The 19,423-nt window shown below is 38.3% G+C and overlaps 1 protein-coding gene across 10 annotated transcripts in view; it reads right to left on the bottom strand.

The window, feature by feature from the left end:
* The window catches only part of SOS2 (SOS Ras/Rho guanine nucleotide exchange factor 2), a 92,524-nt gene that overhangs the window by 27,971 nt on the left and 45,130 nt on the right, over positions 1 to 19,423 (bottom strand). For 9 of the 10 annotated variants that reach the window (XM_036437400.2, XM_045581008.1, XM_036437390.2 and 6 more), the window contains one exon: positions 14,320 to 14,418. The exons of the other annotated variant lie outside the window; for it this stretch is intronic. In XM_036437400.2, coding sequence (XP_036293293.1) covers positions 14,320 to 14,418 — 99 coding nt within the window. The remainder of the gene's footprint in view (positions 1 to 14,319; positions 14,419 to 19,423) is intronic. 10 annotated transcript variants of the gene reach the window in all.

Raw genomic sequence — 19,423 nt, 5'->3', positions numbered from 1 at the left:
ATAGCTCAAAACATGAAATTTAAAAGTGATTTTTATTTGTTAATAACTATCAATAAAGAAAATAAGAGACACAAATTATTTCATATCTATATCTATCTATCTATATCTATATCTATATCTATATCTATCTATCTATATATCTATATCTATATCTATATATATATATAAAAAGCCAGCAACCGGAATACCATAATGATCAGAATGACTGGTTGCTATGAAGCCCACTGCAGCCAGCAAACCTGCCTGATCAGGGGGTGGGGCCGGCTGGCCAACCTCCTGCAGCCCCCTAGCTGGCCCTGCCCCTGATCACTCCTCACACCCTAATAGGGGGCAGGCCTGATGGCCAACCTCTTGCCATCTTCTCCTCCTCCCGACAGGCCCAGCCCAATCCGCCCCAATTGGGGCCTGGTCAGCCAGACCCCACTCATGCATGAATTCATGCACTGGGCCACTAATTCTTCACAATGGCATTCTTAAATTTTAGAGATTATGTAAATAATCTTTGTTATACAAAATAATCAAATTGCTAACTTTAGCAATTTAATCCATCATAAATTTTTCTGAAAACAGCACCTCACAAAGGATTCAACTGATATTTACAACATAAAATTCAACCATTCTAGCAAATATCAAGAAAACATGAAAGTTAATAGTCTATCTTATTAATATTCTATCTTATTAACCCTTAGAAATAAGATGTATAGTCTACGGCCATTACCACCCTGAACGCGCCCAATCTCGTCTGATCTAGGAAGCTAAGCAGGGTCGGGCCTGGTTTGTACTTGGATGGGAGAAATAAGATGTATAAATTGCAGTATCATTAATCTTAACAACTCTGGATTTATTTTACTTATCTAAAAATTTCTCATCTTTCACTTTCAAAGTGGACAAAAATTTATTTTTAATAATTCATATTGCATGATACGTCAATGTTTTAATTTGTTTGACATAGAATAAAAAATGGAGCATTATACAGATATAGAGCACATATGAATACCATTGTACATTTACTCAAGAATCTGGAAAAATTATAACCGTTTCTTTAAAAAAATTTTAATTTAAATTTATTTCATGATCTTGAACTACCTTACTAGAACTTTTGTGATGAATATTCCTTATATTCCGAGATCTACATGAAAATCATTCAGCAATGGTTCTCCCTTCTCAGCAAGAAACTGAATGGATACTGACTATTAGGTCCATTACCTCTCATTTCTATGTCTTAGAAATTATTCTCCACTAGAGGCCTTGTGCACAAAATTCATGCATGGGGGTGAGGAGGAGGGGGAGGGGTTCCCTCAGCCCAGCCTGCACCCTCTCCAATCTGGGACCCCTTGAGGGCTGTTCAACTGCCCGTTTAGGCTTAGGCCTAAACGGGCAGTTGGACATCGCTCACAATCCAGGACTGTTGGCTCCCAACTGCTCATCTGCTTGCCTTCCTAATTGCCCCTAATCACTTCTGCGTACCAGCCTGATCACCCCCTAACCACTCCCCTGCCAGCCTGATCGACGCCTAACTGCTCTCCCGCCAGTCTGATTGTCCCTAACTGCCCTCCCCTGCAGGCCTGGTCACTCCTAACTGCCCTTCCCTGCAGGCCTGGTCACTCCTAACTGCCCTCCCCTGCAGGCCTGGTCCCCCTCACAACTGCCCTTCCCTGCAGGCCTGTCCCCCCCCCCCAACTGCCTTTCCCCACAGGCTCGATCATCCCCAACTTCCCTCCTCTGCCAGCCTGGTCACCCCTAACTGTCCTCCCCCGCAGGTTTGATCACCCCCAACTGTCCTTCCTTGCAGGCCTGGTCCCTTCCAACTGCCCTCCCCTGAAGGTTTGATTACCCCCAACTGTCCTTCCTTACAGGCCTGGTCCCTTCCAACTACCCTCCCCTGCTGGTCATCTTGTGGCAGCTATCTTGTGTCTACATGGGGGCAGCCATCTTATGTGTTGGAGTGATGGTCAATTTGCATATTATTCTTTTATTAGATAGTATATGGAGCACAGAGTCTTCATATATTTTAAAGATATTTGCAGAAGTATTGCTATCAAAAGATTTGCAACATAAATAATTTGAGTAATTACCATTAGAACTAAAACCATAATCTCCTAAGAAACAAAAAATTTTAAAAATGAAGGGAGTTTTACAAAATACAAAATAACACAGGCAGTTTAAAAATAGGATCAGTACTTGATCATTCTAACTTTTAAAGATGAAAATACTACCAAGTCACTTATGCTGTTTTATTTTTTTTATTATTACTATTTAAAAAAATATTTTTATTGATTTCAGTGAGGAAGGGTGAGGAAGCTAGATATAGAAACATCAATAATGAGAATCATTGATCGGCTGCCTCCTGCACACCCCCTACTGGGGATTGAGCCAGAAACCCAAGCATGTGCCCTTAACTGGAATTGAACCCAGGACCTTCCAGTCCACAGGCAAATGGTCTCTCCATGGGCCAAACCAGCTAGGGCCACTTATGTTGTTTTAAAGATTTCTTACAAAAAGATTCTTCTCAGCTCCACTCTAAAATATTTCCTTAATAAATATAGCTATTAATAATATAAAATAGTAAATTATAGGTTTTTTGTGGGTTTTTTTGTATTCTTACTGCTTTTATTGATTCAACCTTCTAAATTATCACTAATAATGAGATTCTACCAAAACGAGAACTGGCCATAACTAGTTTGGCTCAGTGGATAGAGCACCAGCCTGCAGACTGAAGGGTCCCATATTCAATTCGTCAAGGGCATGTACCTCAGTTGCAGGCTCCTCCTCGACCAGGACCGTGATCAGGACGTGTGCAGGAGGCAACAAATCAATGTGTTTCTCTCACATAGATATTTCTCTCTGTCTTTCCCTCTCTCTTCCACTCTCCCTAAAGATCAATGGAAATATATCCTCAGGTAAGGATTAACAAAAACAAACAAACAAACAACGAGAACACAAAATTTCTACTTGGTTTTCTGGCTATTCAAACTCTTCCACATAAATGACCATATCATTTCTAAATGTCCATGAATAATGACAGCTCATCAAAAAGAGATAAAAATTGAGGCTATTAAAGCATAGGATTTTCCGATGATATAAGTATATAAAATAATGGCTCTGTTTGGTATAACTTTAGTCTAATAATTTGCTAAACATCTCTTGAATGTTCCTCAGTGAGATTTAATAAATATCAGATTAGTAAATACGCAAGCTAATTCCCTACAGATATTTGAAAGAATGCATTCCTAAACATCTTACGCTGACATAGAAACTACTAATTGAAATGCCTCCTTCCTATAAAGTTCTTATCTCCGCCACCCCTTACATTTTGTCTTTTGAAATTAATACCAAGTTTATAGAAAAATTGTAAAAATAATACAAATTACCGTATTTTTCGGACCATAAGACGCACCGGACCATAAGACGCACCAGTTTTTAGAGAAGGGAAATGAAGAAAAAAAGATTCTGAAACAAATAGTGTCCTAAAATATTTTATGTGCATTAAAACCCAACATCACAGTCATAAACACATGTAATCAACCCTGTAAAGTAAACAGCAGCATTTAGAACCATTTTAGAGCCGGGCAAGCACACAGAGACCACACAGAGCCGGGCAAGTAAAAAAACTTCTTTTTTAAAGTATGTGTAGGCTATATTTGGACCATAAGACGCAGGGACTTTCCCCCCCCACTTCTGGGGGGGAAAAAGTGCGTCTTATGGTCCGAAAAATACGGTACTCCTAATACTGTCACCATTTTGCCAATATGCTTCATCTCATTCTGTGTATAAGTGAATGTGCACCATTTTCTCTTCGGAGAATAATTTATATATATAAAAGTCTAAGTAATCGAACAACCAAATGACCAGTTGACCAGTTGCCATGATGCACGCTGATCACCAGGGGGAAGATGCTCAATGCAGGAACTGCCCCCTGGTGGTCAGTGCACTCCAACAGCGGGAGTGCTGCTCAGCTGACCCACCCATCCAGGCAGCCCACCAGCCCGGCAGCAGCCACTCACTCCCTTAGTAGTCCTGCAGATCCAATCTCTGGAGAATGGGCCAGGCACCAACAGACTGGCGCCACCGGCATGATCCCGACAGCACCGCTGGCTTCCTGGAAGTTGGCCTCAGGCACAAGGTCACTTCCCCTCCCCAGATGCTCAGCAATGAAAAAATGATATAAAAGCAGCCGCCAGGTGGTTTCCAACAACCTGTGCGAACGTCAGCAGGACGGATCTAGATCCCATGCCAGTAAGGGCATCTCATTCACCCCATCAGAGAGCCGATTGTGTCCAACATGCCCCTCCTCCCACTCCCCCTAAGGATGGGCACCAGATACAGGACTCACTGCTGGAAAATGCTACCTCTTCCAATCAGGACAGACTGGTCGTGAGCCCATGGCAGACACAGGGGGGCCAGGATGAGTGGGAGCTGCAGGCAGGAGTAGAAGGCAGTGCTGGACTGCCAGTTTCGGCCCAATCTGCACAGACCATGCTGAGGGACCCCCACCGTGCACGAATTTGTGCCCAGACCTCTAGTCCTATATAATAAAGAGCTAATGTGCTAATTAGACCTAACAGCAGAATGACCTTCTGGATGAAGCCTGGGCTGTGAGGGCCAGCTGAGGCTACGAGGGCTGAGCCCCTTGCATAAATTTTGTGCATTGGGCATCTATTCTATATAATAAAAGCCTAAACGATCATTACAACAGAACAACCAGAATGACAGGTCACTATGATGCACACTGACCACCAGCAGGCAGACATTCAGTGCAGGAGCTTCCTCCTGGTGGTCAGTATGCTCTGACAGCTGGCGAGTGCAGCAGCGGTGGCAGGAGCCTCTCCTGCCTCTGAGGCAGTGCTAAGGAGCAGGGAGTTGAGTAGTAAGGAGCAGCGAGCAGGCTGGCTGTAAGGAGTGAGGGGTGCCAGACTGCAAGAGGAATGTCCACCTGCCAGCTTAGGGATCAAACCTAAGCTGGCAGGTGGACATCCCCAAAGGGATCCCAGACTGTGAGAAGGCACAGGCTGGGTTGAGGCGTCCCTACCCCCCTGCCCTCAGTGCACAAATTTTATGCACTTTATGCACTGAACCTCTAATATTACCTAATAAGAGACAAACATGTAAATTGATCCTACCTCCGCTGTGCCCACAGCCAATCAGAGAATTAGAAAGCCAAAGATGGTGGCTGCTCAGCTGCTTCAGATGCAGAGTGGCCAGGTGGGGCAGGATGTTTGGTATGAAGAGGGAGGGGGAGAGGGAGGGCATAAAGGGATCTACAAGAGCAGAGTGCCACAGTGAAGACAAGACTGCAGACTCGAGTCTGTACTGAAGACAAAGACAGTAGACTCCAGCTGGAGTCTGCAGCAAAGTGGAAGATGGCAGACTCTGGCTGGAGTTGCAGTGAAGCAGCAAAGATGAACCACCTGGAGCCTAACGCAAAGACGAAGAAGGCAAACTCTGGTTAGAGTGAAGGCCTTGGTCCCAGGTATGGGAGGAAACCCTGTGCTAGAAGGCAGGCCTACTGTGCAATGGGCTTCTAGTCTTTATATATAAAAACCTAAGCAACCGTTTGACCATTTTGACTGGTAGCTATGACATGCACTGACTACCAGGGGGTAGACACTCAACACACAGGCATGGAAACATGGAACAGAATGATGAATCTCAGATGCAAGGGAGGGCAGGAAGAAATTAACCAGAGATCTTATATGCATACTAGAGGCCCAATGCATAGATTCATGCTCTGGTGGGGTCCCTCAGCCTGGCCAGGGGGGATAGGGCCAAAACTGGCAGTCCGACATTCCCTAAGGGGTTCCAGACTGCGAGAGGGTGCAGGGCAGGCCGAGGGACCCCATAAGTGCATGGGCCTCTAGCTTGTGATAATATTCTTTCAGATCCTTGCTGAGGGAAAGGAACCATAGCTGAATGATTTTGAGATTATTTTTGAAATATGTGGAAAATTCAAAAAGTATTAACAATTACTCTCAAATAAGTATCGTTCTTTTTTACTCCTTTACTGTTTCAGTGGTATGTCTTAGAACAAAAATATTCTGTCACAATATAATAACCAACTTCTGGAAATTTAACACTGGTAAAAATCTAATATTATATATAAATATATTATTATATATTATATATTATATAATAAAAGTCTATTAATATATAATATGTATAATAAATATATATTATATATTAATATACAATATTACCTAGCACATGTCATTTTGTCACACACACACACACACACACACACACACACCTATAAAAGCCCTATATATCTAACACCCATATTAAATTTTTTTTTTAACTTCCCTAGACATAGTTACTCCTGAGTCAGTGGTCTCACAGTACTACTTATATTAGGTACTTATATTGTAACTAGAGGCCTGGTGCATGACATTTGTGCACTGCAGAAGGGGTCCTTCAGCTCAGCCTGCACCCCCTCGCAGTCCAGGACCCCGTGGGGGGTGTCTGACTGCCAGCTTAGGCCCGGGACCCCCTCGCTCCTGCAGTGGAGGCAGGAGAGGCTCCCACCATCACCGCTGTGCTCCCCTGCCACTTCTTGCTGAGTAGTGCTCCCCCTGTGGGAGTGCACTGACTACCAGAGAACAGCTTCTGCATTGAGCATCTGCCCCTTGATAGTCAGTGTGCATCACAGTACCAGTCATTCTATTTTTCGGTCTATTTGCATATTAGGGTCTTATTATACAGGATTCTTTGTTTCATAGTCATCTTCTTCACTAAACCATGACATCCTTAGACATGGGGATATGTTTTGCTCATTATTTGTACAGTATCTACAAATGGTAGGTACTCAATAAGATAATTAGAATGAATATTGTATAAATACTTATAATTTTAAATGTTTAGACAAATGACAATCATGAACATTTACTGAGCTCTTATTCTATGCATGTCCTTTTATGCATTAGCTTATTTAATCTTTGTTTCAACTCTGTAAGGTAGGTATTATTATTATAAGTGTTACAAATGATGAAAGTGAAGCACAGCACGGGTAATTCACCCAAGACGAGTAGGAGAGTTTGTATTCAAACCTGGGAACAAAATTCAGTGCCCATTTTTGCCATTACTACACTGCCTCTCTACAATGACATCAGATACAATTATGCAAAGTACTGGCCTATGCCTAAGTCTGGTGAATAGGAGTTGAAGGGGATTCCTTCTATGTTAAAAACAAACTGGATAATGAATAGTTTAAGAAATAAAATGAAGTTAAGTGTGTTTTGGAAAAGAGGTCAAAGATATTAATGCCCTTGCAATATGTGCTTAAGTAATAAAGTAGAAGTGAACTTTTATTAATTTGTAATCTTATTATCTTAATTGAGGAATATATTCCTTTTTTAACTGACAATCATTCTTCTCCTCAGTTATCTATAAGTATATCTTGTCCAAGATTTTGCACTTCATTTAAGTTTTTTCTTAACTCTTTAAGACTTCATTTAAATACTTACTATGTTTCTCTTGAATTCCCCAAAACTGTTATATCTACTATACATATCTGTGTGCCTAAAGCAAGGGAAATTTTAATAAGTTATAATCTGTCTCTAATTCATTGTGGATATATATGTGATCAATTCTTTTTTTTTTTTTAAATAAATTCCTCTCCAGATTTTCATAAAAATAAAATTTAAATAATTTGGTGGGAAATTCAACTCATTCGAATATTATTTTTCTTTGTGTTTTAAAAAATGCATTATCTTTCTTCAGATGTCTTTGAGTGATGTGTTAGTACTGAAAAAGTAATTATGTAGTAAAATAATCTTAATAATCTTTTTCAAAAGCCAGAACATTTTCTTTAATAACATTATCTCAAGCTCTTGATTTTATGAATACACTTACTCAAATATACATACACAGGAACACAAAGACAGTGACAAAGCAAATATTACCTGTTAACAATTAGTAAATCTAGGTGAAGAGAGATCACACTATACTATTTTTTTTTTTAACTTTTCTCTGTGTCTTTCAAAGTAAAAGGTAAAAGAGTACTACCTAAAAATTCAATTATCTCATATTTGAAATACTGGCTTATCTTTTCCAATGAACCTCATTGAAGTTATTAGTATAACGTTTTCCTGTTAAGCTTTTTTTTTTTTTTTTTTTTAATATATTTTATTGATTTTTTTCAGAGAGGAAAGGAGAGAGGTAGAGAGCTATAAACGTCGATGAGAGAGATAGATCCACCAGCTGCTTCTTGCACACCCCCTACCGGGGATGTGCCCGCAACCAATGTACATGCCCTTGACTGGAATCGAACCTGGGACCTTTCAGTCCGTAGACTGACGCTCTACCACTGAGCCAAATCGGCTTCGGCCGTTTTCCTGTTAAACTTTAAACTAAAGTAGGATAGATTAAGTTCTCGAGAGGAGAATTTTTATTCTTTCCATTACTAAATTTCTAAGGAATGACCAGAGTTAGAGAGCAAAAGGATGCTATTTGACCTTGGAATAAATCAGTTCTGAAGTGAGAAAGTAGATGTGTTCTTAATAACAGAAGCATAAACATAAATGTTTCCTTAGAATATAAGAAGTATATTATAAAGTTACTTATAAATCAAGAAATATAGTTTTTTCTTTTCCTTTTACATAAAAATGGAAATATATGTGAAGAAAAAAATCTAAAATTTATCTGAAAAACACACACCACACACACAGAAAATGAAAGTAGTTCATGATTAACCCCAAAGATGTTTAAATGCAAAGAACAAAAAGAATATATTATCTATAAAATACACTTTAAAGTATTGATATCAATAAGAATAATCCAATAATGTATTCTATCATAAATTTTGATTCTGGGAAGTAAAACTTGAATAATATTTAAATGCTACGTCAACACATAAATCTCCTTTGCTATGTGTCTGAAACACATATTTCAAATTAAAACTGCTCCAGATTGTATTTACTATTCCCAAAGGAATGTAAAAGCCTTAAGTCGCACTGGTCCAACCTCTTTTCTTATAGTTATCATGCAAAATGAGCATAACATGAAATGAAATTTCTTTTGGATGAGAACTTGAGCCCAAATAATATCACAACAAGGCAATCTACAGAACAGGAGAAAATATTTAGAAATGATATATCTTCAGAAGGTATTACTATTTAAATTATGTAAAGAACTCCTAAAACAAAATATAAACAACCCATTAAAAAATGGGCAAAGGACTTGAATAAAAGAAGATATACAAATAACCAATAAGCACATAAAAATATGCTCACAATCACTAATATTTAGAGAAATACAAAACAAAATCACAATGAAATACCACCTCATACCTATTAGGATGGCTACTATCAGAAAATAAAAACACAGAAAATAACATGTGTTGACAGGGATGTGGAGAAATTGGCACCCTGCACATTGTTGGTAGAGATATAAAATGGTACAGCTACGGCCGAAACTGGTTTGGCTCAGTGGATAGAGCATCACTCTGCGGATTGAAAGATACCAGGTTCGATTCTGGTCAAGGGCATGGTTGTGGGCACATGCCCGGTAGGGGGTGTGCAGGAGGTAGCTGGTTGATGTTTCTCTCTCATCGATGTTTCTGGCTCTCTGTCCCTCTCCCTTCCCCTCTGTAAAAAAAAATCAATAAAATGTATTTTAAAAAATGGTATAGCTACTATGGAATTCGGTATAGTGTTTCCTCAAAAAATTAAAAACTACAATTACCAGATGATTCAGCAATTTCACTTCTGGGCATATATCCAAAAGAATGAAAAGCGAAGTCTTGAGGAAATATTTGTATATCCATATTCATAGCAGCATTATTTACAACAGCTAAGAGGTAGAAGCAACCCAAGTGTAAAATGACACTGTTTGCATAGCAATATTCTTATCACCACTGAACTGTACACTTAAAACAGGTAAGATAGTAAGTTTCATGTTATGTAGTTTTTTCACAATTAAAAATAAATTAATAAAATGCTATATAATACCAACAGTATATAAAAATAAAATAACTTTTCATCTGTTCATGTGATAATTCACTTAGCCTGTGTCTAGAATTAATCCTTATTTCAGTGTTTTTCAAACTGCATATTAATATCCATTAAGGCATCACAATATTTTTTAAAAGTGGAAGAGAATAGGTGAGTACACTGCATAAAACTTTGCGTGTATGTGTTTGTGTATGTGTGTGTATACAGTCATAATATTAAATGTAGTTCTTACTATGGATCACTCCCACTGTATAACATACAGGGTGATTCCCACAGGACAATAAATGCCAGAAATAAGTGGGCCACTTTTTAATTAAGTATAAGCTTACCATAAATCAGTAGATGTTTCCAAATATGTTTATGCCAGCTGTGCTTATGTTGTAATTATGTAATTTTATCACACATTTTATAAGTCAAAGAAATATATGTATAAAAATGATATTTATGTGAAAACTCAGTCAAATGATTTTAAAGGCAAGTCCCTTTAAAAAGGTATAGGGACAACAAATGTAAAAGATTTGGAAGCATTACAAAAACATAGATTTCTGCACAAGATTGCTTTACAAGCACCTTCAAGTTCATGTTTCATCTAAAAGAAAAGTGAAATAGAAATCACAGAAGAAAATTTTTGTGATTTAAATCAGAAAGATTCATATTCAAAGAAAATATTTTACCCTAAGTTAACAGATTAGCATATATTTCCTATAAAAGAAGATATACAAATAACTAATAAGCACATAAAAATAGCTTAATATGCAAATTGTCCCCTCAGCCAGGAGTTCAACCAGGGGGAGGGGCTGGCCATCTGGAGGTCTTTCCCCCAAGCCTGTCCTGCCCCCAGCCAGCCCTCCTACCATGATTTGGGGCAGACCGATAGCAACCTCCTGGCTCCTCCCTCTAGCCTGGCCAGCCCAGCCCAATCGACCCCAATCGGGGTGGGCCGGCCAGACCCTACTCATGCATGAATTCATGCACCCAGCCTCTAGCAAATACGTAAGAATATGTAAAATTTCATTTTAAGATTCTTTGCTTTATTTTAATTAACTATCCAATTACTAATTCCAATCACAATAGCTAAGAACACTTAGAATCCAGTGATTAATTGGTGATAAATGTAGATATGGCCTCAGGATGAGTAAAGTCATTGTAGTTAATATTCTGATCCTAAGTGTAGATCTCAGGGACTTTAAAAACTAAACATCCAGATGAGAAAAAAAGAAGAAGAAAAAAAAACACCTTCAATTATAGACTCAAATAGCATTTAAATTGATTTTTTACAGAGAGGAATGGAGAAGGATAGAGCGTTAGAAACATCGATGAGAAAGAATCATCAATCAGCTGCCTCCTGCACTCCCCACACTGGGGATGTGCCCGCAACCAAGGTACATGCCCTTGACCGGAATGGAACCTGGAACCTTTCAGTCTGCAGGCTGATGCTCTATCCACTGAGCCAAACCAGTTTTGGCTCAAACAGCATTTTTAAATGTTGGCCAATATTAGAAGGCAATTATAACACTAATGATAGGACTTCCAATTAGATATGAGCATTACCTAAAATGTTTTAGACTCCAATTACACATCTGGAGCTGCCAATGTATTATTCAGATGAAGTCTATAATCTTTCTTTTATGAGTTCTTTGTGGATCCATTAGTCTCCATGGAGATATACACAATCAAGCTGCTCATCTATTTGTGCACAAAGCTAGTGAACTCCAGCATCACACATTATGGGTTATAAGATTCTATAAAAAAGAATTCTTGGGGTAGGCATTCATTAGAAATCATCAAATGGATATCTTGACTAGACGCCTACAAAATATAGTTATTCTGGTCTTTATTTTATTATTATTACTAATGAGTTAGAGAAAGTCTAAACAGGTTCTTTAAGCCAACAACCTGATATCCCAAAGGAGAGGTACAAAATGCTGAAGCAGAAAGATTTCTTACTTAAAAAAGAGCAATAAAAAAGTCAGGAAGAAAATTTTACTGAGCAAGATATGTTGAAATTACAATTGAAAAGGGAAATAATCTGAAAGTAGGCAAAAATCCTTAGATGTTAGCTGAAGTTAATAAAGATCAGTAGCTATGAGGTAGAGAAATGAGAATGGAGAGTCTTAAAAAAAAAAAAAATCTCCATCTCTCCATATGCTCTTTTGGTATCTTAAATATCAAGAGAAATTGCAAATGAAACCTGAAGTGGAAAAAAGAACACTCGAATTTTGATGCCTGTCCAAAGGCAGCAGATACTCTTTTATAACTAGGCAGTAGTGCTTTAAGGCTCAAAGAATGAATAATAGAGGGAAATCACCCCATCACTCATTAGTGAAACTATAACCCTTAGGATAAATATAGAGTACATTCAGGTTAATTAATGCATAGCAACAAGAACAAATAGAAACGTGGAATACAAAGGCAAACCACATAAGACATTCAAAATAGCGAAAGACTTAACTCCATAAAAGATTATCCAAAAGACCAATAAACATACTATACACACATTCACTAATAATAAAGACACACAGATTAAAATCATCAGAGACTATTATAAATATACCAGATGACAAAAATTTTAAAGTATGAAAATATGCATAAAGAAAGATATCTCATGCATTCTGGAAGGAGTGTAAACTGTACAACCCACTTTGGAAAGCTGCTTGGCATTATCTATTAAATCTGAAAACATATGCACCCTATAGACCAAGCAATTCCATTCCTAAGTACATACTCTAGAGCAATAAAATGCACGCACACATATAAGAGATACATAAGAGAATGTCCATAGCAAGTGTTATCAGTAATAGCAAAACAACCAGAAAAGAATAAACAAATCAGTTTATTCAAACTCGAAGAAAATTAAACTATAACAACATCAATAATATAACTGTGAGAGAAGATATAACATAGAAAATAATATATACAATTTGATCTAATTTATATAAAATTCAGAAACAGGCTATATATATATATATATATATATATATATATATATATAACATTAGTGATATATACATAGGTTTTTTAAACTGGAAACAAAAGCAAGGAAGTAATTGCCACTAATGTCAGGGGAGTGGTTTAGCTCTGGTGTTTACACATTATATTTATTAATTATGTAACACACTATGTTTCTGTTTTATTACATACTTTTCTGATAAGTATGTAATGTATCATAATAAAGTTTACATTGCTTATTAGAACCTTTAAGAATTCAATATATTTTTATGTTTACTGATCTTTGAAAAGAGTTCAAGTTTTACCATAATTTTTTAAATGTTGCTTGAGTCCTAGCTAAAAGAGGGAGAATATTACACTGCATGACAAAAATGTCAACTTCAAAAGTGCTTTTCTTAATAAGTTAAAGCAAGATGAAAATTTAGAACAATGTTATATATAAACGTTATTACTTACTTAAAATAAAGTTAAGCCCAGCCAGTATGGCTCAGCAGTTGAGTATGGACCTATAAACCAGGAGGTCATAGTTTGATTCCGTCAGGGTACTATATGCCCAGGGAACAGGATCAATCCCCAGTAGGGGGCGTGCAAGAGGCAACCAATCAATAATGTTACTTTCATCACTGATGTTTCTTTTCCTCCCTCGCCCTTTCGCTCTCTCTAAAAAAAAAAAATCAATAAAAACATTAACTTGAAAAAAAGTAAACTTAAAAAAAATTATATATATAATTGATTTCAGAGAGGAAGGGAGAGGGAGAGAAAGATAGAACATCAATGATGTGAGAGAATCACTGATTGGCTGCCTCTTGCAAGTCCCCTACTGAGGATCGAGCCCGCAACCCAAGCATGTGCCCTTGGCCGGAATCGAACCTGTGACCTTTCAGTATGCAGGCTGACACTCTATCCATTGAGCCAAACCAGCTAGGGATAAATTTTTTTTTTTTTTTTTAATATATTTTATTAATTTTTAGAGGGATAGTTAGAAACATCGATGAGAGAGAAACATTGACCAGTCACCTCTTGCACACCCCCTACTGAAGATGTGCCCGCAACCAAGGTACATGCCCTTGACTGGAATCGAACCTGGGACCTTTTAGTCCACAGATCGACACTCTATCCACTGAGCCAAACCGGTTTCGGCTAACCTTTTTTTTTTTTTTTTTTTTTAAATAACATTAGTACTTAGAGAGTCTATATTATGAAATGACAGATAAAGATACATTTTCCTGTCTCTATCCACCACATGAAAATGATATGAAGCTAAGAAATACAAGCTTTTCTTCATGGTCTGTAAAAAAAGGCAAACATTTAAGATAATTTATTTTTTATAAATAAAAAGTATTTTAAAATAACCTGATCAGAAAAAAAACTAGTTTTTAAGCCTCATAAATACCAGTACTTTTGATTCAGAAAGCTTTTATCTTACCTTTAATAATTCAAAATAATGCCAACAGTGATACACAGGTACTAGCATAAGTCGTGGAAGGACATAACGAACTGCCTCTCTAAAACCATCAGCAATGGACTGCAAAGCAAAAAAATATAATATTATACCGCTGATATCAAGGATATATAACAGCAGTGCCAAACAGAAATAGCTTTTAAAATTACAAGAAACAGACTTATCAAAACTATAGTGAAAAACATGTTCTTTATTAAAATTGAAGAGCTGTCGATTAAGTTTTTTTTCTCCTTCTTACTCCTTAAAGTTGTTAAATTTCTACATACTTAAATTTCTACATCTTTTACATGGCTAAAATAACTTTCACTATAGAGCTCTCAGCTTTTCTCTAAAAAATTAGGGCTCCACATACTCTACAGGAATTTTGAAAAATGATGAACTGTTCCTCACATTTTTATGTCACCATTTGAAATGCTTTAAATTTGATAGTTACAAAGGATATTTCTGGGGGAGATGTTTTATATACACACACACACACACACACACACACATACACACACATACATATACATATATAAATAATAAATACGATTTAAATACATTTCACCAATGATTTAAATATTTCATATTTAGCTCATTTAATTTATGAAAAAAGTCTGTCATTATCACTTATTTGACAGAGCCAATCTTCACTGTCAAATTAAACAGATCAGACTCTTTTTCTGCAAAAACTCTGACTTCATTCTTAAATTCAAATATACATGTTAATGTCATATCCCCCCCCCTCCCCCCCGCCACGTGATAATGTCACATTCTTAAGTAGTGAAGCATCTAGAAGAACCTAACATCCAGGTATGAGAACTTTAACTTTACAAAAGTCTCCATCTTCTTTCTCCCAGTGTCCAATGAATGGTGAAGTAAAAATAAAAGTTAAATCGCTGTTGCCGTCTGCCTCCAAAAATTAACATTAAAAAGTAAACTCCTGCTCAGCCAGTGTAACTCAGTTGGTTTTTTAAAAAGTTAATATTCACCCTGTTAAAACCATCTTACTTCTTAATTCTTAGATAGAATTGACAAGACATAGGTAGCTATGGCATGCCATTTCAACTACCAAGAGTTTTTAACAATCAAAAAAGTTCTCTTGGAACTCTTTGCTTTGCACTCAATGAACTTGTGACATTGTGACTTATAAGTTATCTCATCTACATCACAGTTCCAGGCTCCCCAAACCCTAGGAACTTTCTAAGTTTAGAGAGTGAAAAAAAGTGCAAAAAGTGCCTTTTGTTATGTTAATGATGACTTTTAGGCTAGGGCCTGGTTGCCAAGAGAACCAACCCTGTGATTAGAGGCTTGGAATGATCAGCCCCACTGCCAGGCCTGGTTTAGGGGAGGAAGGAAGGGCTAGAGATTGAGTTCCATTTCTAGTGGCCACTAACACTGTCAACCTGGAACACTAAGGAAGCATCCATGTAAGCCCATTAGGGGAGTTCATTGGTCTTTCTGGAGAACTTTCCTGTTGGGGAACCAGAATGTTTCCATGTGCACTACACTGAGGTCCCAAGGTCCATGGGGACAAGCTTTTTTGTTGGGAACCTCACCCCATGTTATCTATTCTTCTGGCTGATGCCTCATAACCTTTAATATCTTTTTCTTTGATATACTTTTATAATAAACCAGTAATCTAGTAAGCAAAATATTTCTCTGAGCCAGTTTAGCAAATTGAACCCAAGGAGGAAGTCACTAGAACCCCAATATAGCCAGTTGGTCAGATAAAGAGCCAAGGCTTGCTTGCTGCTGGCATCTGAAATGTGTGTGTATGTGTGTGCGTGCATACGTGCACGTGTATGTGTGGGTGTGCAGCTGGAGAGCCCAATATTGCATGATTGAGGACTTAAACTGTGGAATTTGGTCCTATCTCCAGTAGTGTCAGAATTGATTTGAAATCTTGCTGGTGAACTGATTTGAAATCTTGCTGGTGTCTGAGAATTGTTTGTTGGTAGGGGTGAACCACCCCTACTTCAGAATTCTTTTTCAGAAGAAATACATTTTTTTCCTGACTGGTGCCCTGGAAGTTTTTACACCTTGGATCAATGCATAATGGGAAATTCAATATGGTTATAGGTAATGAGTAAGAGAAATTGGAAAACAGAATGCAAAAACACAAACAAGGTGGCAGGCAGACTAGAAACTGATTCCCTTAAAATTATCTGTGCTCGTATATGGCCTGAAATATCTTAGTGTATAGCTAGGGTTACATATATCTCAGTTTTAAAAACTAATAGTCTGGCCTGGATGGTGTGGCTCAGTGTTGAGCATCTATCTATGAACCAGAAGGTCACCATTTGATTCTTGGTTAAGGCACATGTCTGGGTTGCAAGCTCGATCCCCAGTGTGGGGTTTGCAGGAGGCATCCAATCAATTATTCTCTCCCATCACTGATGTTTCTATCTTTCTCTCCCTCTCCCTTCCTCTCTGAAATAAAAACATGTATTTTTTAAAAGAAAACTAATAGTCTGCATGTAGAATACATGATTTTCTAAAATGTATAAGCGATTTTTTAAAGTCAGTCATGTTGATTTTTTTTTGATTTTTGATTTTTATTTTTTTTAAATAAATTTTTATTGTTCATATTATTACAAATGTTCCTTTCCCCCCCTTCTCACCCCACCCTTTGTCCTTTCCCCACCCCCCATTGTCCTCATCCATAGGTGCACAGTTTATGTTCAGTCTCTTCCCACATCTCCTTCTCCCCTTTTCCCCAAGAATAAACAGTTCACTCCCCTTCCATACCTCTGATTCTATTATATTCAAGTTAATATTGTTCCTCAGATTTTTTTTTTTTTTTTTAGTTTCCTTGGTTTTTAGATTCACTTGTTGATAGTTACGTATTTGTTGTTCATAATTTTTATCTTTATTTACTTTCTCTTCTGAAAGAACCCCCTTCAGCAATTCATATAATTCTGGTTTGGTGGTGATGAACTCCTTTAGCTTTTTTTTATTAGTGAAGCTCTTTATCTGACCTTCGAATCTGAGTGATAGCTTTGCTGGATAGATTATCTTTGGCTGTAGGTTCTTGCTATTCATCACCTTGAATATTTCTTGCCATTCCCGTCTGGCCTGCATGGTTTCTGTTGAGAAATCAGCTGACAATCGTATAGGTGCTCCTTTATAGGTAACTACCTTCTTTGCTCTTGCTTCTTTTAATATTCTCTCTTTGTCTTTTGCTCTTGGAATCTTAATTATGATTTGTCTTGGTGTGGTCCTCTTTGGATTCCTTTTGTTTGGAGTTCTGTGAGCTTCCTGGACTTGTAAGTCTAATTCTTTCACCAGGTGGGGAAAGTTTTCTGTCACTATTTCTTTCAGTATGTTTTCGATATCTTGCTCTCTCTCATCTTCTGGGACCCCCCATAATTCTGATGTTGGTTCGCTTGAAGTTGTCCCAGAGGTTTCTTACATTATCTTCAACTTTCTGGATTCTCTGGCCTTCTTGCGTCTGCGGAGGAGTGTCTTCTGGCTCTTTATGTTCCAAATCTTTGACTTGATTCTTGCGATCTTCCATTCTGTTTTTAGGACTCCATAAAATATTTTTTATTTCAGACAATGTATTCTTTATTTCTTGTTGATCCCTTATTATTTCTAGTTGATCCCTTTTCATATCCTCATAGGTCTTATTTATTTTATCGGCCTTTTCTAGGAGATTCTTGAACAACCTTATAAGTGTGGTTTTGAACTCTATATCCAGTCGCTTTTTGTCCTCCATTTCTTTCGTTTGTGATCTATTTGGTTTAGGCATTTTCGAAGGCAGCTTTCCTGATGGGGCGGGGTTTCAGGGTGGAGCCTACAGCCTTGGCTTCCGTCAGCCCCGCCCCATGCGACTCCTGAGACTCAGGGTCCTTCAGTACTTGTTGCGAGCGCCTCTGAGAGAAAGGTGCCCTCGATTTTCGCCTGCTGCCAAACTGTCTATGCTCTCCCCCAATGAGTCCGGTATTGGGGTTCAGTTCAGTTGGTAGTGGGATTGGAGGTGGCGTTCAGAGCAGTCTGGAGCCCCTGTCTCCTTCCCGTCAGGGCAATCCCGCGGCACAGCCGGCCAGCCCTTCTCTGCGCGCAGTGCGCGCGCCTCCGGGACCTCCTTTTGCCGCTTCCCCGGAGTCCCGCCTTACAGCCGGGCTCCCTATGGATGAGCCTGGGTCCCCGGGGTCTGGCCTAGAATTGGGGTTCAGAGTAGTTGGAGCTGGGCCCAGCACAGTCGGAGCTTTCCTCTCCTTCCCGCTTGGGACTGCCAGCCAGGCACTCGGCCTCCCTCCTCTCTGGCTCTGTCCTCTCGGCGTGCGCCACATGTCTCCGTACCTTGGGCTTTTACAGCTCCTCCGCGCTTCCTTCTGGTTTTCTCCTTGCTTTTTGTTGTAGAATTTCCAGTCAGTCGACTTTCCTGTAGTTCTGGGTAATGTCCATTTTATATTTTAGTTGTATTTTGTTGAAATTGTTGTGTGCAGCTGCGGCTAGTTGCCTACCCGAGCAGCCATCTTCAGTCATGTTGATTTTAAACATTACTATGCATGACTTATTTAAATTGGTATTTCTCTTCAGATAAATACAGACAGCAATATATAATATGAAGAATCTCATATGCTACCTTTAAAATATATCCTCATAGATAAACACACCCATAATTCTCACATATTAACTGAAATTAAATTATAATTTGTTCAACAGACTTGGCAACTATTAGTTGGGCCAAAGCTCGTATTTTTAAGGTGTGCTATAAAAATTCTAAAAACTTATTTATTTATATTTCTTTTTAAAATATATTTTATTGATTTTTTACAGAGAGGAAGGGAGAGGGATAGAGTTAGAAACATCGATGAGAGACATCGATCAGCTGCCTCCTGAACACTCCCTATTGGGTATGTGCTTGCAAACAAGGTACATGCCCTTGACCAGAATCGAACCTGGGACTCTTGAGTCTGCAGGCCAATGCTCTGTCCATTGAGCCAAACCAGTTAGGGCTATTTATATTCTTTATTACTGAAATTATTACATATGTCCCCCTTCCCCCCATTGTCCTCTTCCAGCCTGGTCCCTCCTCGCACTTCACCCCGTCTATGTCTGTTGGTTATGATTATATCCA

Source organism: Pipistrellus kuhlii, unplaced genomic scaffold, assembly GCF_014108245.1.
Source record: "Pipistrellus kuhlii isolate mPipKuh1 unplaced genomic scaffold, mPipKuh1.p scaffold_m20_p_1, whole genome shotgun sequence".
NCBI lineage: Eukaryota > Metazoa > Chordata > Mammalia > Chiroptera > Vespertilionidae > Pipistrellus > Pipistrellus kuhlii.
Note: the sequence above shows the minus strand (reverse complement) of the source record. Positions and strands in the feature narration are given on the sequence as shown.